General features: G+C 39.1%; 1 protein-coding gene and 1 long non-coding RNA gene across 4 annotated transcripts in view; one reads left to right on the forward strand and one right to left on the reverse strand.

The window, feature by feature from the left end:
* The window catches only part of LOC111177770 (uncharacterized), a 44201-nt gene extending 32409 nt beyond the window's left edge, over positions 1-11792 (forward strand). The window contains exons 2-3 of the long non-coding RNA XR_002645464.2: positions 5453-5567; positions 11475-11792. This is a non-coding gene — a long non-coding RNA (uncharacterized LOC111177770). The remainder of the gene's footprint in view (positions 1-5452; positions 5568-11474) is intronic.
* KIF23 (kinesin family member 23) overlaps positions 1567-25240 on the reverse strand; it is a 35436-nt gene continuing 11762 nt past the window's right edge. The window contains exons 5-23 of one of the 3 annotated variants that reach the window (XM_089907058.1): positions 21809-21945; positions 21488-21597; positions 20923-21093; positions 18012-18124; positions 17738-17859; positions 16343-16445; positions 12484-12563; positions 12280-12399; positions 11932-12058; positions 11438-11596; positions 10672-10829; positions 9874-10047; positions 9416-9595; positions 8837-9148; positions 5868-6098; positions 4947-5029; positions 4686-4764; positions 4011-4081; positions 1569-3317 (exon numbers count right to left, since the gene is read on the reverse strand). In XM_089907058.1, coding sequence (XP_089763184.1) covers positions 3302-3317; positions 4011-4081; positions 4686-4764; positions 4947-5029; positions 5868-6098; positions 8837-9148; positions 9416-9595; positions 9874-10047; positions 10672-10829; positions 11438-11596; positions 11932-12058; positions 12280-12399; positions 12484-12563; positions 16343-16445; positions 17738-17859; positions 18012-18124; positions 20923-21093; positions 21488-21597; positions 21809-21945 — 2546 coding nt within the window. In that variant the 3' untranslated portion in view covers positions 1569-3301. Of the gene's footprint in view, positions 3318-4010; positions 4082-4685; positions 4765-4946; positions 5030-5867; positions 6099-8836; positions 9149-9415; positions 9596-9873; positions 10048-10671; positions 10830-11437; positions 11597-11931; positions 12059-12279; positions 12400-12483; positions 12564-16342; positions 16446-17737; positions 17860-18011; positions 18125-20922; positions 21094-21487; positions 21598-21808; positions 21946-25240 lie in introns of all 3 variants that reach the window. The other 2 variants (XM_089907060.1, XM_089907059.1) reach the window with 2 other exon arrangements.

The raw sequence follows: 25240 nt of genomic DNA on the forward strand, positions 1-25240 counted from the left end.
TATTTTAAATATAGCAGCATGAATGCATCAATCCCAAACTGCCAACTTATCCCTCCCCTTTGGTAACCAGAAGTTTATTTTCTTAGTCTGTTAGTCTGTTTCTGTTTTGTGAATAGGTTCATTTGTATATATTTTTTTTTTTTTAGATTCTGCATATAAGTGATATCATATATTTGGAGTGATTATTGATGTCACTCCTTTCTGTCTCCTTTCTTTTTTTTGTTTCTGTCTACCTTTGTAAAGTGGTGGTTTTCCTTAGTGATTTGCTCAGTCTTCCCCCACTCCCTTTTTTTTTTTTTTTTTTTTTAATGTTTCATGCCTCTAGATTTTTGTTCTGTGGTTACTTTGTGGCTTATAATATATCTCATAGGTAAAATAGTCCTTTTCATGCTGTTGATAGCACCTTGTTTTCATTCGCCTATAAAGATTCAACCCTTTTTACTCCTCCCCTTTTATACTTTTGATGTCCCAATTTTACCTCTTTTTATGTGTACTTTCATTGTTTTTTATGTCACTAATTAGCATCATTCTGTTTCAGCTGAAGAACTCCTTTCAGCATTTCCTGCATGGCAGGTTTTGTTTGTCTGGGAAAGCCTTTATTTCTCCTTCATAGCTGAAGGTCAACTTCGCTGGATAAAGTATTCTTGGCTGGCCGTATTTATCTTCAACACTTTGAATATGTCGTTCCCCTCTCCTGGCCTATAGAATTTCTGCTGGGAAATCCATTGATAGCCTTGTGGGGATTCCTTTGTAGGTTACTATTTTTTTAACCCCTGGATGCCTTTAAGGTTTTTTCTTTTTTTTCTTTGATTTTTGACAGTTTCATTATAGTGTGTTTTGGAGGTCTTTTTGCATTGAGATAATAGGGTGTCCTGTTAGCTTATTGGACTTTTATATCCCTTTCCCTCCCCAGGCTTGGGAGATTCTCAGCTATTATTTTTTTAAATACACACTCTCTGCTCCCCTCTCCCTCTCTGCTCCTTCTGGTAGACCATTATTCTTATATTTATTTTGTCGTCATATACGAGAGTTCTCGTAGGTTTTCTTCACTTTTTAAAAATCTTAGTTCTCTCTCCTCCTGAGTCATTTCTAAATTTCTACCCTCTGAGTTGCAGATTCTTTCCCAGATCTCATCTGCCTTATTTCCTAAGCTTTCTATACATTCTTGATGTCATTCATTGAATTCTCCAGCTCCAGAATTTGTCTGGTTCTTTTTAAACATTTCAGTATATTTGGTAAACAGCACCTTACATTCAGTAAATTTATTTCTATATTCTTGAATTGCCTGAGTTTTCTTGTAGCTCAGCAGATAAATCCTTCATCACAGCTGTTTTTAATTCTTTATCAGGTCACAGTATACTGTGCCTTTGGGTTCAGTTGCTGGAGAATTAGTTTTTCTCATTGTGATACCATATCACTGTGATTTTTCATAGTGCTTGGTAAAATGTGCCCCTGCCATTGAGTTTGAAGTAGCACACATTTTTATTAGTTGCTTACTTTGTTCAACACTGGCAATTAGAAACCTTGCTTTTATTCTCCAGAAGGTGGCACCATAGCTCAAGTTTTCGGTTTCTCTACCTGAGCTGGCTCTGGGGCTGTGCTAGGGAGTGCCTGTGAAAAAGCTGGCAGCAGAGCGGGCAAGTGTGGGCTCAGCACCTGTGGTTGCCCACAGCCTGGCAAGGAGATCCTCCACTGCGGGGAGCCCCCAGAGGGCCACGCATGGACCTCCTGCTGAAATATGAGGCAGACAGATGGCAGGGAGTGAGATACTCCAGTGCCCTTTGTTCTTGTCTCCCTCTTTCCACTTCCACTAGTCAGGGAGGTTGCTCCTGAGGAAATTGTGCTGCTGGAGAGAAAGAGGTTCCTCCAGCTGTGACCAGCCAGGCAGTCCCTTAGAGACCTCTGTGAGGGAGGTGGCTGCTGTCCCCGGCAGTGGACGCCCAGTGTGCTCCTGCTCTTTCTCTGCCTCCAAACTGGTCTCCGTCCCGCTCCCCACAGTGTGCCGGGTTCTCTGTCGGGCTGGCTGGACCTCCTGTCCACCCAGTGCTGCACCCCCAGTCTAGCTTCCCACCGCACCCACAGCGAGTGGGGCTGAGGCAGGCTCAGCAGCTCCCTTGGATCTGCAGCCCTCTCCAAGGTCCATCCATTCCGTAGCGCTTATCAGTAGAAATCTTTTGGATGTTCTGGTGTAATGTACAGAGATACTTTTGTTCAGTTATCAGTGACCCATTAGTTGTTCCTTTTTTTTCCCTCTTTTATTTATAACTCACACTGCCATCATGCTGCCATCACTTGCTCCTCTACCTTATATCTATGCGTGTGAGTTGGGTATAATATCAATAATTTAAAATTTTCATACCCGGAGACTGAGTGCTGGTCTTGAAAGCCTAAGTTGAATGAAGTAAAAGGAAGATTCCAAATCAAACACAGTCTGTGTGTAAAGGATTGCCCAGGGGCTGCAGTACACCCGGTGGGCTGGGAGAATGTTCCTGGTTTTCAACAGAGGAAATAGCCCCTTTTGAAGCTGTTCCTTTGCATGCTGAAACAAGTATCCTCAACGTGGTGAGGGAAATTTCTAGTGCTTTCTTTTAATTCATCCCACAAACGTGCCAGCAAGGCACAATGCTAGGTTCTGGGACTAAGTGTTAAATTACTATCACACAACCTTGTATTTTAGTGCTTTTTATTTCAATTCTTTTGGTATATCTAAATGTCAGAAAGTACATATATACAAAATTCAGAACACCTTCCTAAAATGGTTTTAGTATTGGCCAGTCTCTGATATCTTTCTTTATTTTGAAAGTTTGAATTGTCAAATATATGTCTAAAGTGCATTCTTGCAGCTAATCAACAGCAGCATTTGTTTTGTTTATAAACCCTTAAATATTCAGACAGGAAGTAGAAGAGTCACAATAAAAAGCAAAGCGTGATCTAGATATATTCTTTCTTAATCAGCCAAGACAAATACATGCATGAATTAGTTTATAAGTATACAAGAAATATACAAAAAAATAGCATTATAAAAAAGTTCATACGGCATGAGAAAGAGAGGTGTCTTTCTCTGTTATTAATATTAAATATGGCAAGGTGTATAATATAACAAGTTTGTAGAATCCTAGATATCTTTGGAGCCATAGGGGAATCTTTATGTAGGCCAGTGTATGATGACATATCTGAGGTCTGTGGTATTCAACAAAGCTGGAGTTCTACAAGATGATTCATTCAGAAGACTCCTTCTGGCATTGCTTTGGAGAAATCACCAACACAAATGAAAATGTTCTTTTGTTATTGGGACTGTCATTCATGGCTTCTTGCGCCTAAAATGAAAAAAAATGAAAACCAGCATTTAGTGCTGAATTTTGCAATGAATCTCTAGGAGGGCTTTGAGAGAATTCCTGTTTTATCATGGGAAGAGTTAAAAGTCCTTCTAAGAAAGCAAATAACTTATAAAATATGCTTATCTAGTATTTAATTTAAAAAACAACTTTCCATCTTTATCCTGTTGCACTGATTTCACAAACTGCCTGAGGAATACATGTGTCAAAAATGGACACATGGACCTGTATAGGTAGATATTTGAAAAGCAGGTTTGATTAGTATGGGGAGAAAAAGGGGCCATAAATTCTGCCATTCCGTTTTATTTTAGTGAACACTTCTTGCTGTAACAAGAGGGGAATTAGGAAAGAATGGATTACAGGAGGAGCTGCCATCCCTGACTCCAGCCTCCCCTCCTTAGAGGTGATCTCAGTTCAGCCTCTGAAAACTTGATGAGCACAGGCAAAAATAGGAACAAGAGCAAATGTTCTTACAGCTCTAATTGCTCTTATTCGGCACCCCCCGCCCCCGGGTTCTCAGCACTGCTACTGCCTAGCGTAGTCTGCCAGTAGGGCCCAGATATTCCAACAGGCAAACAAAAACCACATCGGTCCTCAAAAAAAAAGTGGTTGGTAGGGAGAAGGGGTGGTGGGGAGGGAAGACACAGAGAAAGGCCACACGTGGTCAGTACTCACTTGGGTTGTGCGTGGTGCTGATACCCAGGCCCCAGCTGAGACCCTGCTCTCATCTCTACAGCCACAGAACACTGAGAGAAAAACCACAGAGAGGAAAGATCAGCTCCTCTCTGCAGTCTATTAAACAGATCTATTTAGATAGATTCAACCAAGGTGAAATCCAACATTGCTTTCTAGTCCAGCACAGATACGTATGTTAAAATACCAATCAGGTACTTGAAATTTATTTGATGTGCCACAAAAATTGTGAGGTGGAAGGGTCTTTAGAGATCATCCAGGTAAATCTCATTTTCTATCAGGAAGAAGAAAGTGGCAAAGGCTAGAGCTTGGCCAGCTGACCCCCCCACCTTCCCAGAATAACAGTTCCACAGGGAAGTTCTTCTCCTGAGAAGATTCCCATCCGTTTGATGGGCGTTCTTGTTATTCTAGGGTGATGCTCTCTGATTTGATTCTTGGGCCCTATCCCTCTACACTAAAAACGGGCTTTGAGCTAAAGAGCTCCAGTAAAACCAGAGCAGAAATACAAATACCTTCTCAGATGTGCTGGGGACAGGCCTACAGGCTGCGCTGGCCATGTGGGATCAGACCTTAGTTGTTTGTTTCAAAGAGCATGAAAAGCTACAGCTGTAGGCCTTAAAATATGACATCCCTATAGCAAATACTTTTTACTCCTACCCTTGTTTCTACGTCGGTCCATTCAGACTCTGTTCCATCTGGTTGGGCAGGTGCTATTGTGGAAGATCTTCGTTTTCGACTACAGAAAAAGGGAAAACACAATACAACAGAAAATAAGAATAGGAAATATTTTAGAAATAGGGAAATACCATATATACTCCTTCAGAGAACTGATACATTTTACAGGCTAGTCTGTTCCTCAAGAATGAGCAGCTAAGAAAATGACAGCCCTCTAAAGAAAGGAATTTGATGATCACTCACCCAGTTGGTGATTCTTGTTTCAAAGTCTCAATTTCAGTAAACTGGACGGATTGTCCACCACCCCTTGTTTTATAAACATCACCCTACAGCCAAGAGAAAAGGTCACCATTTACACGTTTTTATACATCCAAAGGGCAAACATACTTATATATTTCAAATTAAATTTAAGACTCTACTGTTTTATGGAAACTCCCATCCACAAAACCAGATGGTGCTTAGACTGCTGGGTCTGTACCGTTAAAATACTTTAAAGATTTGTGTACATATCTCTCACTAAACAAAGAAGTCCAATGTAATATAATTAGTAGCATTCTTAATTGCAGAAAATAACATTCCTTTTTATTCAACCTATAATTTAAAAACTACACTAGAGATCAAGAAATCTGTCAGAAATTTCTGAATGTTAGAAGGCAATATACTTTCTTCTCTGGATGTAGCCCTCCTCTCATATTCAAATAACAGTACAGTTGTTTTTGTTTTTGTTTTTGTTTTGCCGCACTGTACAGCTTGTGGGATCTTAGTTCCTGGTCCAGGGATCGAACTCGGGCCCTCGTCAGTGAAAGCGCAGAGACCTAACCAAGGACTGCCAGGCAGTTCCCTCAAGTGACAGTACAGTCAAAGGTAGGAGTTCCTTGTTTGGTTTACTTCTTAAGTAGGGGTTAAAACAAAACACATATTAATTAAAAGTACATAATACATCTGGAGCTCCTCTAACAAACCCGAGGCTCTAAGCCTCATTTGACAGAAAGTCGCGGATTTAGTTCCAACTCAGCAGATTCATAATCTAAGTAGTTACTTTAGTTTTCTAACAAACAGAGGTTTTATCAAATACCCATTTAAGTTCCTGTTGACACAGAGGAAGAGTAAATGGTTTTTTGTTAAGCTTTTTGAATATTTCCTTCTCTTGTGTAAATTTTTTACCTTAATTAGCTTAGTTTCAATCTCCCCATCGGAGGCTAGTTCCTGGTGGGTCAGCATGTACTTCTCACACTTAGCTAGTGCCTTTTCATTTGCAACAGATACAGTGATGGCGTGAGGGACCTGTGGCTGCATGACTGTCTCAGTTTGCAGGTTAGAGGCAGGCTTATGAGCTACCCATCTGTCTCCCGCAGAGCGTGATCGTCTGTGTCGCAGACGAACTGGTGGTACATTCTGATCAGGTTGAAAGAGGAATCAAGAAACAAGCATAACCCAGAATTAACTTAAGGGTGCTATTAGAAGTGCAGCAGTTTAGGCTACATTAGTTGGTGACAACATCAAAACAAATGCATGAACCTTTTCAAAAGCTAAACGTTACTCAAACAATTTTAATGTCCTCTTTGTATTTAAACAAAACCAACGAACATCCTTTAACACCAGCTTGTGTATATGTATTATATATTCTACTAGGGAGCTTCCCTTTCAACAAAGAATGGAAGGAAAAGTTCTGGTAATGCCGCTAGTCTTTCCTGCATAGGTGGTATTCAGGACAAGTAATTCATTTTGCATTCTTAATCAAAAACCAGTATTTGTGCCTGCTATTGTGAGGTAATCTGTTAGGTCCATGACTATGTTAAAAGCTTCAGAAAGACCAGCAGAAGCCCTAAATATATCATAAGCCTCTAAACAAAAGAGAAAATACTCCTATTACAAACCAGGACCCTCCCCAAAGCTGGTGGAGCTGTAGACTACAGAATGCTAAAGGGACATAAGGTATAATGAGAACCTTGTGTATAAAATGATTAAAAGAATGTAAATAAAATACTTCTGAGTACTATTAAAAATCTCAAAACAGAACTTTTTAAAAAGTTCAAAAGCAATAATGGCTAAAACATACCAACTTTTTCCCCCAAACGTTTCATAAAGGTTCCAAGAACTAGATATAGAATATACTGTCACATCAGCCTCTATCATACAATAAAAAAACTAGATGCTTCCAGTAAAATGTTATATAACTTTAGGACAGTTAAATTTAGCACATTCAGCCTAAGGGGGAAAAAAAATCACATACAGAACACAGTTAATAGTTTCTTTGTAACTTTGCAAACATCTTTCTGTTTGCAAAACTGAAAGGAAATGCAACAGTCTGCCACAGCCCAAATCCTTCAAAGCTGGTCAAGTAGGAACATCTAATTTAAAATGCGTATGGGGAGAACTGAAGTGTTTTTCCCTGTACAAGAAACAAATGAAGCACTAGTGACAAATCACGATACTGAAACATGGGCAATAGAGTTTGCCACTCTGGATGCCCAAACCTCACAAGCAGCAGGAAACTTCCCATTCTTAAAATAGCTTAATGTTGAAAAGGAAGAATGTGGCTCTCATGTCCTACCATTTAATTTAGCAAAGGTGACAGATTTCTCAAACACACTTAGCAATAAATACATTCTGAAACAAGCTTTGGAAAGATGACAGTCCTTACATTCTACTATCGTTTATGAGATAAATGATATTTTAAATTTCTTCCCCAATGAAGTATTATAAATTCAGTCCACCTGACCTAATTTTTGACCAACAAACCTAGATGCATAGATACTAGCCTAAACTTTTCTCTGCTGCACTTCTAAAGAGATTTTGATTTCAAGTGAAGTTAAAGGACCTCTAGTAAATCCTCTTAAATATCTCATAGCCAAATTAGATATTATATTAATGTTGACCAGGCATAAGCAGGCCTTGAATAGTTTTCAGTCTGTAGACTTGCATGAAATAAGGGGGATTTATTAGAGTTGATCAGAAAGACCAGCCACCATGATTTGCTCCCTAAAAAGGTTTAAAGCAAAATCTGCAAAGTAAAGAACTTAAGCGACTTTAGAATTATCAGTTGCCTTGGTAAATACCTTGTAACTCCCTTAATAATCAGGAATGCAGGCCACCTGAATGAAGTTTTTCTGCACCCTAAATTATACAAGAAAATCTAAAGCAAACATTTACTGTAAGATTAAGTTGTTTAGAAGAGAAATTCTTAAAGAGATACATTAAAATTTTACTAAATGTAAATTCACGATATTTGTCCACTTACTCAGATTCAAAGGAAAACTTTACCTTAATCCTTAAGAAGAAAATATAGACATGAATTTGTTTAAACACCCTTGGATGAGGCAGAGCCCTTGTAAATTGAAATAAAGGCCTTGAGATTAAAAGCAATGTATTGGAGATGGAAACCTTCCTTCAGCAGTTATAAAACAGCTGGCCTGGGCTCTTCAAAAAATAGTCAATGTCATGAAAATCAGAAAAGGGGAGGATGGACTATTTTATATTGAAAGAGATTAAAGAGAGATAATAACCACATATAATGTATTCACCTTGATAGGACCAAGGTTTGAAAAAAGAAAAGCCATTATTGGGACAACTGGGGAAATGTAAACATGAACTGTAAGTTAGAAGGTACTTTTCAGGGTTAACGCTTTCTTAGGTGTGATGAAGATTGTGGTTATGTAGGACACGAAGCCTATGACTTACTGTCAAAGGTTCAAGAAAAAAAGTATTTACAAATCTATTTTTCAAAATAAAAGTCTGGGAAAGCAATTTTAAAAATGAAAGTTCGAAAAAAGTCTAATTTGGGGAAGAGAAACCAAAATCAGAAGGATGTGCTCTAAGACACTCAGTCACTGACTCTGTGGATGCTCATCAGTTTATGCACATCCATGTGACTCTGGAATGTGCCCCAAGGACCTGCTTTCACTGAACAGGAGGCAGTATTTCTGTGCCAAATGGGTTTAGGCTTTTTCAGATGAAGAGCTAGGCCTCAATTTCAGGGTGATTTGATCTTCCAAACTAACAGAAAAATTAGACCTTGTTTATATTAACGCTCACCCATCTTTCCATTGAACTTTCTGAAGCAAGTTAGTTAAAAAAAACACAGAAGATTAAAATCTATTGCTACAATGCTTTAAAATAAGACTGGCACTAACCCTGCTGCAGTGATCCTCTTCTATTTCTATCTCATTTCTGAGTGAAGGAACCACCTCCCTGCCTTCAGTCCAGTACATCCCTCGCCTTCTGTCTGACACGATACAAGTTTTACTTTGTCCTGGCTCCTGCTGCCTACGCCTTGCAATAGATGTGACATTGAGAGGTGTGTTGTACGAAGGAATTTTCTGCTCCCATTCCGAAATACAGGAAGCTACAGAAATGCTGCTGCAAGAGTTAGAGCACCTATGTAGCTGTGGCTGGCTCATGAGTTGCTGGCCGTTGGAAATCTGAGCAATACAGTTACTAGAAGGCTAAAAAAATTGAAGAGAAGTTAATGAGCAAGACTTGAAAAAGGGAAACAATTCATTACTTTAATATTAGCACAGGAAAACATAGTTTTTGTACTAAATTACTAGTTTTTATCCTAAATTTGTGTTTATACTAAATTTGAAAATATTTATAAATAGAAATTTGAGAAATACAATAATATAAAAAAAATTGATTCTCACAGAAATAGTCACCTAATCTGAACAAACCTCTAGTACTACCAAGTTACTACACAACTACAAGTAACTTACCGGTACTGGTGATGGAGAAACAGATCTTTGAGTAGCTTTTTCTCGATCGCGCTCCCGAGAGGGTCTCTCTGGCCGTTCAGTTTTGGGTTCAATAACGATAGCCTTCAGTTGTTTCAGTTTTTCATCTTTCACCCAGAGTTTATTTTGCATCTCCAGCTGTTTGGCTGCCACTCGACGCTCCTGAAGGTTGTGTATGGCGATAAATATTCTAATTCAGTTATGGCAAACAAGTGCACTAGTTTACCTGAACGCTTTACTTCCTAAAGATGACAGTTCTCCAGTTCTTCATAATGCTTGTTAGTTTGTTGTGACTTGTAAGGGCAGAGGAAGGAAGAGGAACTGAATAGGGGCTGCTGTGACCACCGCCACCAAAACCCTACCCCAAGTACAAGTGATTCAGAAGGCTACAACTAGAGATGAATCATCCCTGACCTGAGCACTGTATGAATGACACTCACACATTCTTTCTCCCACTTCATGGTTGTTTCTGTCACCATGCCTTGCAGCCTGGCTTCTAGTCTGCGCTTGTCAGAGAACTGTTGCTGAAGTTTCTGATTCTGGGTTTCCAGCTCCTGTTGCAGATTGCGCTTATCTTCTTCATAGATAGTCGTTGTTTTCTCTAAAATCTCAACCTGGGAAAGTAGACCATTATGTTCAGCATTTGGTATGTAAACATTTCAAGTAGCTTTAAAATAATCTCTCATAATCTTCTTATGCAAGCATAGTTACGGGAAGAAAAATCATGGAGAAAGCATTTTTTTCTAAAACTTCATCTGAATTCCCACCTCCATTCCTAGAAATGAGAACTTCTATTCTAAACAAGTTCCTCACTGAAAGATGAAGTTATAGCTGATTTCATGTGAAAATTACTTTTCCTGAAAATTAAGGCTTAAAATTTAATTTTTAGGCTACTTTCAGAATATATTGGTTGAGATTAGCTTCTCTCTAGAATGAATGTGTACCCCCTAAGTGATCCTCAGTAAATGAGAGAACATTAGTAAGTCAAAAAGCAAGCTATAATCAAAGCTAAACCGTAGAACATTCTCTTCGATTGCTAAAGTCTATTTCATAAAATTAAGGAGTGTATTACCCCTTTTATGCTTTTCACTCGTATTTCCTCTTTTTGGGGATGGGATGAAGATTAGTAAATAACCAAATGATAACTCCCAGTAAGCAGCAGCTGCAGGCCAGTATAGCAGAACGGCTAGGTCAGAGACCAGTGCTAAATATACATCCATTATAATACCAAAGCCAACCTTGTATTCTAAAGTTTTGTTTTTCTTTTCCAGTCGTTCAATTTCCGATTTCTGTCCTGAGATCACCTTTTGTTTTTCACTTAGTTTTCCTTGAATGTAGTTTTCTTTATTTAAAACAGCATTGTCAAATTCTTGCAACAAAGCTTTAAAAGTAATAGCTGAAACAAGAGCATGCAGGCCAAGTTTACTCCGATTCAGAAATAACCAATGAAATCAACTTTTATGTGATGTGGGCATTTTTTCTGAGCACATTTCCTCATTTCAAAATGGGGATTTAAATACCACTTATCTCACATTTTTCTTATGAAGATGGTAAGTGTAAGTACATTCACTGAGCACTTACTATGTACCAAGCTGTTCCTGTCCTACATGATTTTCATACATTATCTCATTTATCCTTACAGCACCCTCTGAGGTAGGAGCCATGACAATCCCCATTTTGCGGATGGAAACTAGAAATAAAGGATTAAGTGATTTTCTCAAAGATAGTTATTATAATGTAATACATGTTAAATGCCTTGCAAATAAGTAACTAGTAGGAACTAAAAAGTAACTGTTATCCCTTTGATCATCACTGTTGATTTTTGAAAGGGAGAAATTCATACCCACTTTTCTCTTTTGTTTTACTTTCTTGGAATATAAAATGATGCCTTGGGGACTACTAAGTTCAGAGACAAAATAACCCTTCCTTGAAGATTCTATCCGAACAAAGAACGCAATTCCCTGCAAATTTCTGGTGTTAAAATGACTGCAGTTTTGTACTTACACTGTTTGTGAAACTCATCAATCATCATTTGTCGTAGGTGATGTCGTTTCTCTAGTGCTTCAATCAGCCTGGGAAGAGTCTGCTCGTCATTGATATCCAAAATTTCGCAGGATGGCAAAGGTGGAAAACTCTGCAAAACCACTTCTGAAACCAGCAGTTCTGTATTGAGTTATTAAAAATAAAAAGTTAGTTACACAGGAAAAAAAGTTACTCAAACAAGTTTTAACACTGTGATAAGATCCCCAGTCCAGTCAACATTGTACCTTGTTGGGCTGTCATAATACTTCCTTAAAAATGTGTTATAAAGAAGGAAAAATGAAAAAAAAGGTATATAATAAAAGAAATGTCACTTATACTTTGGTTCAGATTTTTTTTTGCCCTTGCTTTTTGAGGGAAAAGGAAGTAAACAGTTTTCTTATGTGAAACAGATTTTTTTAAAAAGAGAGAGACAGGCAGACTCATCAGTGGGCAGATGACATAACAGCAGCTCATACCATCTCCAACAGGACCTCCCCGGGCCTGGTTTCTGTATCGCCTTCCTGGCGTTAAACCACATATTGCCTTGTCTGTTGGTCTTGCTACTTCAACTTCTTGGGTCACTTCTGCAAATCTCATGACTTGCTAAGATACAAAATAAATGGGGTTTGTTTTTTTAAACAAATAAGCATATCCAAGTCTTTCTAAAGAAATTAGTAAATGAAACGGTAATAGATTGGTCATTAGTTCACTTCTGTAACTAATGGTTCTGTATCAGTTTAAAAAATGTTCAAAATGTCATTCTTCACATCCAAATCGTTGTTTTCTTTATAGAAAGTCAGACTTTATAAAGGCATTAAAATTACCAAGCTTTCTTCATAATCTTCGGCCTTTGGATTCACACACACGATCAGGCGTACTTTCCCTTCCCCATCAAAGTAGTTCTTGAACAGATGGGTTAACTTTGAATCGCGGTATGGAACCATCTATAAATATATTCAAATCCAAATACATAAGGCAGAAAATGCACACAAACAAAACTATCCAAATGTCCAAAGGCTGCTGCTTACCTTGTTAGTGCCATACGTTTGATTCTCTCTCAGGACCTCCATACACGTTCTTAGCGTCATTAGTGACTGATTAATGTTACCTGACAGAAAAATGTACACAGAAGACATTTGAAGACAACAATTGAGTAGCTAGAGTGTGGTCTGTTTGCCTATGAAATCCCTACTTCATAGAACTATTAGATGGAAATTACAAATGACAGATTTTAGTGGCTCAACTTAAAGAGCTGTCCACATCTGGCAGTGTTGCGGGAGAGGGTGAGTACCGTCCTTCAGGGACTCTATCATAAAGACTCTCCACTGAATGCAACATTATGCTTCATGACCCATAAAGTTTCTTTGATGTGAAAGAGTGTATTAGATACAGATGTTTAATATCCTCATAATAAAATATTTTCTCTAAAGCATGACCATTTCAGGCTACAGTTGGCTCCATCCGGACACTGAAGTCTCCCCTGCACCAGGAGGAGCTCCTGTCTCTACCAGTCAAGTATCTTAAGAGCCAACTAAATCTGTTCCCTCAATGTCTAAACAAGGGTTTCTTAGGCAGCACACTTGTTAGTCCCAGCCACTCGTTTGAATTTCTCAGTCGAAGCAAGTCTGACAGATCTATCAAGCCAACAGTACAGGAGACCTCACCTGCATAGACCCCAGAAGTACCTGAGAATTTTTTCATCCTGAAACCTTAAGGTCAGCTGACTCCACCATGCTTTCATTCTTAGCCGCCTCTCAGAACACAGAGCTTGGGCTTCCCTGGTGGTGCAGTGGTTAAGAATCCCCCTGCCAATGCAGGGGACATGGGTTCGAGCCCTGGTCCAGGAAGATCCCACATGCCATGGAGCAACTAAGCCCACGCGCCACAACTACTGAGCCTGCACTCTAGAGCCCACGAGCCGCAACTAGAGAAAACCCGCGCGCAGCAATGAAGACCCAACACATCCAAAAATAAATAAAAATTTTAAAAACAAAACAAAAAAGCCCACAGAGCTCATCTGCACCTCTGTGATATTCCATGATGCATGCTTTATTTTTCTTGACCCCAACTCCCACTGCCCTTCCTCCTTTTCTGCCATTGTGTCTCCAAAATCGACATTCCTGTTAACAGACTTCCCTCATGCTCAGGCCTCTCACAGAATGATCCATTCACCCCTTTCCCTAATGCCGGGGGTTCCTAACCTGGGGTCCGTGTTGTCCATGGGTACACTCCAGGGAGTCTGCATGCATGGATGGGAAATAAATTACATCTATTTCTATTGCTCTCTGAAATGTAGCCATTTCTTTCATTATGAATGTAGGCCAAAAACCTACAATGGTGGTAGTAGTACCACCTGTGATTTTTAATCAGTAGAAGTCACAGATACTTTTATAACACTATGGTTTATTGTTGATCTCAAGATACTTTGAAATTATGCAGTTATTAGACATGCTGATGGGATTTTATTTAAGGCTTTTAATAAAGCACATAAATTACTATATGACAAAGGTTTTAAGAATACTTTAAAAAACACATTTCCGTCTAATTGGTTTCCTTTTTAATCCTGTATTTTATGTTACACATTCTAAAATATCATTCTGAGTGGTGTCCACAAGCTTTACCCCATCCCATGGCAAAGCCCTGCAACCTTACTTTTATTTCCCAGAAGGGTGGTGCTTCCCCTGCAGCCCTGTAGTCTTGTGAATAAAAGTTGTTTGTTTTCTAAAGCCTGACATTTTATAAGGATGGTGAGTAGAGGGAGGCCAGCAACATTTTCCCAGTTCCTTACTGCTGCCTTCAAATAAATGTTCCCCATACATGCCAGCTCCTGGGTCAACTTCAGGATCTAAGAGGAAGGTCACTCTGACCTGCCATCAGAGGGCCCCAGCCTCCTCAAGTCCAGTTGACCTTTCTCTTTACCACTGTAACCACACCCTGAACCTTGTCACTCAGAACTGCAGCACCTCTAGAAACCTGAGGCTAAACTGTGCCCCAGGCACAACATCCTCTTCTTCTAGCTCTCACTCCCTAACCGTGTCACACCTATTCCCCATCCTTATCAACACTGATAGTGCTTTCTGTTTTTCCCCCCAAAGCATCAGAACCCTCAGGTTTCTACTTTCCTCCCAATCCAGCTAAACCTCTTTTCCCATCAAGGTTAACCCTTCCTCTTGTGATCTGGATTCCGGATGCTCTGTCTTCTTATACAGATGTATATAAAGTGTGTGTGTGTGTGTGTGTGTGTGGTTAGTCATTCCATACTCCCTCAAGTCACCTAGCTGCTCCTCCACTCTCTCCTTCCCAGTCTCTCTAAATTAATCATCTCAAGGATTTGTTGTCCAAGGCCCTGCCCTCAGTTTGTTCCTCTTTGTTTTCCATGGATAATCTTATCTTCCCCATTGCTTAAATCATGCTTTTATTGGCAAAACCTAAACCTATAAACCTCAAGTCAAATCTCTCTTCCAAATCCATGTACCTCTCTGCATCCAATTACTAGGCACCTACACTTGAATAAATTGAATATATCCAACACAAAACTCTTAACTGCCCATACCTGCACCTCAAGCTACTTCTCCTCAATCAAGATCTTCCTTGATTTACCCTCTTCTCTTCCTTCCTCTCCACATCCAGATGGGCCTACTTCCGAACTAGCTCTTAGTTTTGGCTGACCTTTGCCTCCAGATGACACGATTGCTCATCTGAATTACTGCAAAAGGCTCCTGACTGCTTTTCATCTCTCGAGACTTGCCTCTGGTAAATTAATCTGCTACACTGGGGAAATGGTCTTTCCAAAACTAATCCTTCATTGACTGTAACAGCAGAAAGATAACAAGTTTTGAAAGTTCAACCAACCTGGGTTTGAACCAGGCTCTAACCTTGGGAAAATTACTTAACCTCTTCCAATCTGAAAACTGGGTACGATACAATCCTGAAAAGTCACAATCAAGAAATCAAGCCCACGTATAGCAGATACTATGACACACACTAGTCCCTTAATAATTGGTAGTCACCATTATTCCTTCAAGAAAAAATTCAGACTTTCTAATATGATAGTCAAGGGTCTTAATGACCTTGCCTTGCCCTTCTGCCTCAGTGGTCACGGCTCACCAACCCACACCCTACACTCCAGCTACCTTGACCCTGCCATGTTCTCTCAGGAATGATGCCTTTAATTCTATCCTTCTTCAGAGAGCTCACGCCTCAGTTTAAGTGTCAACTCCACACATTCTTCCCCAAAGCCCCCCTCTCACACACAGCCCCAGAATGGATGGAGCAGTCCTGCTCTGTACTCCCACAGCACCTCGTGCTCACCTCCTTCATACTCTACTGAGACACTCTCTTGTACTAGATGGGCTCTCTAGGGCAGGGTGTCATCCTTTATATCTGTGTTCAACTCCTGTAACACAGTAGGTACTCCATAAATGTTATTAACATAAAACGTAACATGAATGGCTGTACTAAATGAAAGATTAAAAGAGAAAAACACGCACACAGATTTCCTCTCAACTGGCTTTTGTATGCAGATTTTTCCTATCTCCAGAAGCCGATTTTTACCACTTTGAATGTTGGAGTAACTATTCAATCACTTAATTTCATGGACCCAGTACTGACACGCCAGCCATAGATATAATAGACACTTTCAATATGAGTATAACCTATTTTATATTTATTCTACTCACTTTTCCTCATTCTTAAAGAAATCAATGTGTTGTAACAGATCAATACCAAACCAGCATAACTAAAGAAAAAGCACTGGTCACTTAGCCTCTAAATTTTTAGTCAAATTAAAGACAGTTATGCATAAACTACCTATCAATAAGTGACGATAAACGGGCATGGCAAGTTTCTGAAAGTTGTAGCAATAAGTAAGTGCTATGCTTTGCTCACCAGCTTCACGTAACCTGTTCCCTTCTGCTTTTGTCCGGTTAGTTCTTTCACTTCCAGCAAGATCTACCAAGGACAACTGGCTAATAGTGATTTGTTCTTTTTCCTGAAGGGAAGATTATAATGCCAGTAACATAAGTTATAACTGGTTTACAGTGTTCTTTAAATATATTCAAATCAAATTAAGTCTTACGAATACAATGTTTGCACAATACAAAATGTAGAGTAGGGGTGAAGGATACATGTTTTGGGGGAAGAGTTTGCTAAAAGCATATGATAAATATCCTCATGGCATTACTTGCCCATTGTCTGGTCTTCTACATTATACTGTAAGCTCCACAGGAACAGGAATTCTACCTTTTAACCACTTCATCTCCAGCACCTTGCACAGTGCCTAGCACTCAGCAGGAGCTCAATAAATGTCTGCTAAACAGTGAGTCTGCAACAAGGCTAAATACTTGTATAATGAGATATTTGATAATTTTACAGTCTAATAATTTCATAATACTCTAATAACATAAGAAATGAAAGTCAAGAGATACATAACTGATACTATAACATTAGATGTGATTCAATGGAAAGCAAGTGCACAGAGACTTGACTTAAAAGGATTTTCTAGCTAACATTTATCAAGTGCTGACTGTAAGCCAGGCAATGGACTAAAAACTTGACATGCCTCACCTCCTTTAACCCTCACAGCATTACAAGGAGGTTATTACAATTAGGTGAGACAAGCTAGTAAATGCCTGCGAATCAGAATTCAAATCCTGGTGGTCTTTAGTACCATGCTGAACCATCTACTCCTGCCATCTGAAAACCTTCGTGATATACCACAATTTCAAGATATGTTTTGAATGGAATTCCATTTTAATAGCTTAAAGTTGTTAAATGACTTATATGTTCAGGCTCAAATGCTGTTACTAATTGATATAAGCCTTGTAGCATGACAGGCCCAGGAGTAAAGAGTGGTCAGCAGATGGGGGGCCCTACTGGCCTATCAGCCGAGAGAAGAACAATCTAGAATTGGCCACTCCTGAACTGTACCGAGCCTGGAGAGTTAACTGCTGACATTTAAACACCATTAACTGAATTTCTACATACAAAATGAGTCTTCAGAGATAAAATAAATGTTATGATTCATTGTTATATCTCCTCTATTAGATATTTATAAAGATTTGTAAACCTTTTTCACAACAAAATTCCAGGTTCTAAGATTTAATAGCCAGTTTCCCAAAACTATACTATCTAATTAATGGAACATTTTTTTTTAAATGTCATCACCTACACATATATTAATTCTAGAGCAATATTCAGTGTAATGAAACCTCCATGATTTACCTTTGATTCCCAAAATTAAGGATTCAGAACAAGAAAACACTCCACACGTTAAATCTTTACCTGTAAGACATTGTCTCCATCCGCATCCAAGGGAGCCTGAACTAATTTAATGTTGAACACGCTATGGGAACGGCTGGACTCACGATTCAAATGTGTGTTAGCAATTCGTCGCTTTTTCTGGCCTACAGTGACAGATAAATCATTGATCAAATCTCTGAGTCATTTCAGTGTACATACTTTCTACCAAACCAAAAAGTATTGTCAAATTAGGGTACCAGCTTTCAGGATTATATTTATCACTGTATATATCTGTAATTCTAGCTCTGCTTCTAACCTCTCCAGAAAACTTCAAAAGCCTCCTCAGTAGATTTCACTTCTACTTCTGTACATCCTGCAACGTACATGTTATGGTTCTTATCTTCGCGAAGCAACTTAGATTGTGGAGGTCTATGGGAAAGAAAAAACATTAGTTTCCTATATTATGAGATACTGATATTGCAACTTAAGGACTAAAATGTCAGGCAACATGACATCCATTCTTATAACGGGAATAAGCCTAAGCAAGACTCCAGAAGCATATTACACTTGGATAAGAATAAGGATATACAGTAAAAAGATTAGTTACATAACAGGATAACAGGAATCTATTTTGTTTTAAAAGCTTTGCTCTAATTTGTTCTAACAAAGCACATGAAACAACACTTACTAAACAATTAGAGATCAAAGTAGTAGTATAGCACCATCACATGCACAGGTTAAGCATCAAAATCTAGCATTTTCTTAATTTTAAAAGATCCACAGATAGAGCTGGTTCTGACTTCAGTGTCAACAAAAAACAAATTCAGAAGGAGTTTGGTATATACCAGGAGTGGCAATCCTTTCAAAGTGGCTGGTCAAGTTTTAGTCTAAGGTAGGATGAGGATGGGAAAGGTGCTGCCTGTTTGGCCTCAGTCTTGTGAATGGTGGGGGTAGAAACATTTACCAGCCACCATTATTCAGCAAATGGCAGATTTCTCAGGGACCAAGAAGGGGCTTAGAAGTAGCAGCCGGCCCAGTACCAATGAAAAACCACCTAACATGCAAACATGCCACAGATGCCAACCACTAGTATAACTGCACCCTTCTCCTTAAGAAAAGAGCACCATCACATACACAAAATCTGTGTTCCTCATGGGCGCGCTGCAACTATTCCACCTACCAAAGGAATAAGGTAGAAGTTACTGTTTCTATAGCAGCCATCTCACAGCAACACGTTCAGTCCAGAGTATCTGACAGTCACAATGAGTCGTATCTTAAAAATCCTCTGCTTCTAATATTTCTTCATTGTATTAAAAACTAAATCTTAAACCAGCTCAAAAAAGCAGGTTAATCACCACCCTAACAAAATCTGAATTCACTGCCAAATAAGCACCCTGTGAGTTCATTCAAGGAGTTACCAGAAAGGTTACAAGGCACAGTCACATTTGTCAGTCTTCACTTACATAACAAAACCAAGATAGGCTTCTTAGAAAACAATCTCATTTGGAACAAATCAAACAGAAGCTTGGCACATGTGCGGACATGAAAGTGATTGGTAGCAGTGAATGACATCACAAAAGTTTAGGAAAATGGGTATATACAACTGATACTTTGAAACAAATGGGAAAGTAATTAGTCTATAAATTGTTTAATATAAATAAAAGTGGGGGGGCTTCCCTGGTGGCGCAGTGGTTGAGAGTCCGCCTGCCAATGCAGGGGACACGGGTTCTTGCCCCGGTCCGGCAAGATCCCACATGCCGCGGAGCGGCTGGGCCCGCGAGCCATGGCCGCTGAGCCTGCGTGTCTGGAGCCTGTGCTCCGCAACGGGAGAGGCCACAACAGTGAGAGGCCCGCGTACAGCAAAAAATATATAATAATTAAATAAAAGTGGGTATACAGACACCTGTTCTCAGTCTAATTGGTTTTACAAATCTAGCTGTTCCTCCACTAATATTCACTGAGACATATACACAAAAGTTAAGTAATACAACACAGGTCTTCATGTTATTTGTCTTGAGAGGCCCTGACAAAGACAGCATTGAAGATAAGCATTTAGCTTAAGAACAAAACCATCAAGGAACAAGATACCAGAGTCAGCTCTGGCACAAATGTAGTTTGTGATGACAGATTGTAATTGCTCTTCAGTCTCAGCAGGGCAAGACCCAAGGAAATCTAAGTAATAGTCTTTTAACTCTGGTAGAATGACAATACAGATGTCACTTCTTATTGGTCAGTGATGGAAGGTCTGTGACTATTAGTTGTGCAGACAACAGCTTTAGGCTCCATTCTGTGGGGATCACCAGAACACAGATTAGAGGCTACAGACTCCCACCATTAAGTGTCAGGTTCTTAAAGGTAGCCCCAGGGTACATCAACAGGGACACTTCTTTATACAATTAAGGTCCTTGTCAAAATACAGCCCAGGGCCCACATATATACAGTAGAATATTACTCAACCATAAAAAGAAACGAAGTTGAGTTATTTGTAGTGAGGTGAATGGACCTAGAGTCTGTCATACAAAGTGAAGTAAGTCAGAAAGAGAAAAACAAATACTGTATGCTAACACATATATATGGAATCTAAAAAAAAAAAAAATGGTTCTGAAGAACCTAGGGGCAGGACAGGAATAAAGACGCAGACGTAGAGAATGGACTTGAGGACATGGGGAGGGGGAAGGGTAAGCTGGGATGAAGTGAGAGAGTGGCACGGACATATATACACTACCAAATGTAAAATAGCTCGCTAGTGGGAAGCAGCCACATAGCACAGGGAGATCAGCTCGGTGCTTTGTGACCGCCTAGAGGGGTGGAATAGGGAGGGTGGGAGGGAGACGCAAGAGGGAGGGGATATGGGGACATATGTATACTTATAGCTGATTCACTTCGTTATACAGCAGAAACTAACACAACAGTGTAAAACAATTATACTCCAATAAAGATGTTAAAAAAAAAAAATACAGCCCAGGGCCAAGAGTTTTTCAAAAGTAAAGTCTAAGGTAAATATTCTCCTTAGATGCCTTAACCCAGTGGTTTTCCTAATACAGCTACATATCTAGTTAATATACAGAACTATTCACCAAGCACCAACTGCATGACATATAAGTTATATTTCATTTTGAAAACAAAAGTAAGCTTTATCCCCATTTATAGCTGAGGAAACTAAACCTCACTGATGTGAAGTGACTTCACCAAGGTTAAGCAGCTAAGGGACTCTCTCCACTACTTACTTAGGCTTTATGGGATCAAACGGCACCTCTTCCAATAGGTCATATATGTAATTATTATATATTTCAATATAAGAGACAAATACACCGTAGACACTATCTTCATCAACCTCTTCTGCTTTGCAAAATTCTTGTACATTTATCATATCTGCAAACTCTGGATCTACTTGTCGTCTGAAAAAAGAAAGAAAAAGCCCCAGAGTCTCATCTTACACACTGTGAGTAAATAAATGACCTCCATTACAAGCAGGGATGCACAGAGCAACTTTATTCATACTCATGGTTGGGCCAACAGTTCTCCCATATCTCCCCAGATACACAACACAGGCTTTTACACCCTCTCTCACGAAGAGTGGCACCTTCCCTAAACAGTGATTCAAGGGCAGTGTGCTCAGAACCAAACAGAATATCTGAGCAAATAAACTTACTTAAGAACATCCCTCAACTTTGACCTCACTAAAGTCAACTGTGAGACCAACTTCTCCACTTCTGTTCACCATTCCCTATGCCTGAGGAAAGCACTGGACAGGGTTCCCATGAGGCCAGTGTTACAAATGTAATTACTTACTTGCTAGAGGGGGTCTTTGGATTAGGCGTGGCTTCTCTTTTCTGCCGTTCTAATAAAGCATCAACTTCACACTGTATATCCATACTATTCCTATCATTAGATTTAAAAACCTTAAAGTGGGGGCAAAAATCAGACCATAATTTTTAGACTTTGACTTAAATAGTAAGAAATAGACTTAAGAAATAAAAAACAATATTTAAACATATTTAAAGTTTCAAAAGGTATCCAATGCCTTAGTTCTCCCTTAATACTACTGTATTCACAGGTATTTTGGCACCTATACCCTCTAGTGAGTCACAACACACAAAAAATTAAACTTACGTATCGTTTAGCTTGAAACGACCCTATACTGTTAAAGAGCATGTCCAAACAGCGAGGAAGCAGTCCTCCTTCCCCTGGAGAACCAGTCATAGTGTGAGTTTTTCCACTTCCCGTCACACCATATGTAAAAAGGAGACCTACAATGTAACAAGTCACAGTTATATATTAAATGTCACACTTGGCTATATCTTAAAAGTCCTCCACGTATAGTATTTTTTGTATTAGAAAACACTTAAAATTAACTGCTCAACACCTCAATATATAAGGCAAATGCTAACAGCCATGAAAGGAGAAATCAACAGTAACACAATAGGGAGACTTTAACGCCCACTTACATCAATGGACAGATCATCCAGACAGAAAATCAATAACGAAACATGGGCCATAAATGACACATTATACCAGATGGACTTAATTGATATTTATAAAACATTCCATCCAAAAGCAGAATACACATTCTTCTCAGGTGCACATGGAACAATCTCCAGGACTGACCACATGCTGGACGACAAAACAAGCCTCAGTAAATTTAAGAAAACTGAAATCATATCAAACATCTTTTCTGACCACAACGCTGAGAGATTTGAAATCACAAGAAAAAAAACTGTCAAAAAAACCCAAATAAGTGGAAGCTAAACAATATGTTACTAAACAACCAATGGATCACTGAAGAAATAAATACCTAGAGACAAATGACAACAAAAACATGACAATCAAAAACCTATGTGATGCAGGAAAAGCAGTTCTAGCAGGGAAGTTTATAGCAATTAAAATCTTACCTCAGGAAACAAGAAAAATCTCAAACAACTTAACCTTACACCTAAAGCAACTAAAAAAAGAATAAACAAAACTCAAAGTGAGTAGAAGGAAAGAAATCATAAAGATCGGAGCAGAAATAAATGAAATAGAGATGAAGAAAACAACAGAAAAGAGCAATGAAACTAAAAGCTGGTTCTTTGAAAAGGTAAACAAGACTGATAAATCTTTAGCCAGACACATCAAGAAAAAAAAGGGAGGGCTCAAATCAAGAAAATCAGAAGTGAAAACAGAGAAGTTACAACAGACACCACAGAAATACAAGGGATCATAAGAGACTACTACAAGCAAGTGTATGCCAATAAAATGGATAACCTAGAAGAAACAGACAAATTCTTAGAAAGGTACAAGCTCCCAAGACTCAACCAGGAAGAAATAGAAAATATGAAAGGACCGATCGTAAGTACTGAAACTGAAACTGTGATTAAAACCTCCCAGCAGGGCTTCCCTGGTGGCGCAGTGGTTGAGAGTCCGCCTGCCGATGCAGGGGACTCAGGTTCGTGCCCCAGTCCAGGAAGATCCCACATGCCGTGGAGCGGCTGGGCCCGTAAGCCCTGGCCGCTGAGCCTGCGTGTCCGGAGCCTGTGCTCTGCAACGGGAGAGGCCACAACAGTGAGAGGCCCGTATACCGCAAAAAAAAAAAAAAACCTCCCAGCCAACAAAAGTCCAGGACCAGATGGCTTCACAGGCAAATTCTATCACACATTTAGAGAAGAGTTAACACCTATTCTTCTGAAACTATTCCAAAAAACTGCAGAGGAAGGAACACTCCCAAATTCATTCTACAAGGCCACTATCACCCTGATACCAAAACTTGACAAGGGTAACACAGAAAAAATTACAGGTCAGTATCTTTGATAAATATAGACACAGAAATTCTCAACAAAATACTAGCAAACCGAATCCAACAACACATAAAAAAGGTCACACACCATGACCACGCTGTATTCATCCCAGGGTTCCAAGATTGATCCAACATACATAAATCACTAAATGAGATACACCACATCAACAGAAGGAAAAAAACCTCATGATCATCAATAGGTGCAGAAAAAGCATTTGACAAGATTCAACATTCACTCATGATAAAAACCCTTATGGAACTGGATAGAGAGGGAACATATCTCAACATAATAAAAGCTATTTATGACAAACCCACAGCCAATATAATATTCAATGGTGAAAAGCTGAAAGACTTCCCACTAAAATATGGAACAAGACAAGGATGCCCACTCTCACCACTTCTCTTCAACATAGTATTGGAAGTCCTAGCCACAGCAATCAGACAAGAAAAAGAAATAAAAGGTATTTAAATTCGTAGGGAAGAGGTAAGATTGTCATTATACGCAAATGACATGATAATATATGTAGAAAACCCTGAAGACTCCACACTAAAACCGATAAATGAATCCAGCAAGGTAGCAGGATACAAGATTAACATACAGAAATAGGTTGCACTTCTTTACACTAACAATGAAATATCATAAATGGAATGTAAATAAACAATCCCTTTTAAACTCCCACAAAAAAATAAAATACTTAGAAATAAACCTCACCAAGGAGGTGAAAGACTTATATGCTGAGAACTACAAAACATTATTAAAGGAAATTAAAGATGATTCAAAGAAATGGAAAGATATCCCATGCTCTTGGATTGGAAGAATTAATATTGCTAAAATGGCCATACTACCCAAAGCAATCTACAGATTTAATATGATCCCTATTAAATTACCAATGGTATTTTTCACAGAAATAGAACAAATAATACCAAAATATACATGGAACCATAAAAGACCCAGAATTGCCAAAGCAATCCTGAGGAAAAAGAAAAAAGCAGGAGGCCTAACACTCCCAGACTTCACTACAAGGCTACAGTAATCAAAACAGCATGGTATTGGCACAAAAACAGATATACAGATCAATGGAACAGAAGAGAGAGCCCAGAAATAAACCCACACACCTGCGGCTTAAAGACCTAATTATAAGACCAGACACTGGGAGTTCCCTGGTGGCCTAGTGGTTAGGATTTGGTGCTTTCACTGCAGAGGCCCAGGTTCGATCCCTGGACTGCACCATCCCGCATGCCGCGTGGCATGGCCAAAATGAAAAAAATAAAAAAGAAAGAAAAGACAAGACACCATAAAACTCCTAGTAGAGAACACAGGCAAAACATTCTCTGACATAAATCATACCCATGTTTTTTTAGGTCAGTCTCCCAAGGCAATAGAAACAAAAGCAAAAATAAACAAATGGGACCTAATCAAACTTATAAGCTTTTGCACAGCAAAGGAAACCACAAACAAAATGAAAAGACAACTTACAGACTGGGAGAAAATATTTGCAAATGAGGCGACTGACAAGGGCTTAATTTCCCAAATATGCAAACAGCTCATACAACTCAATAAAAAAAAAAAAAAACCCAATAAAAAATGGGCAGAAGACCTAAATAGACATTTCTCCAAAGAAGACATACAGATGGCCAAGAGGCACATGAAAAGATACTCAATGTCGCTAATTGCTAGAGAAATGCAAATCAAAACCACAATGAGGTACCACCTCACACCAGTCAGAATGGCCATCAATAAAAAGTCTACAAATAGCAAATGCTGGAGAGGA

This window comes from Delphinapterus leucas, chromosome 2 (assembly GCF_059928025.1).
Source record: "Delphinapterus leucas isolate spDelLeu-1000000601 "Yukka" chromosome 2, BTC_Dleu_Yukka2, whole genome shotgun sequence".
NCBI lineage: Eukaryota > Metazoa > Chordata > Mammalia > Artiodactyla > Monodontidae > Delphinapterus > Delphinapterus leucas.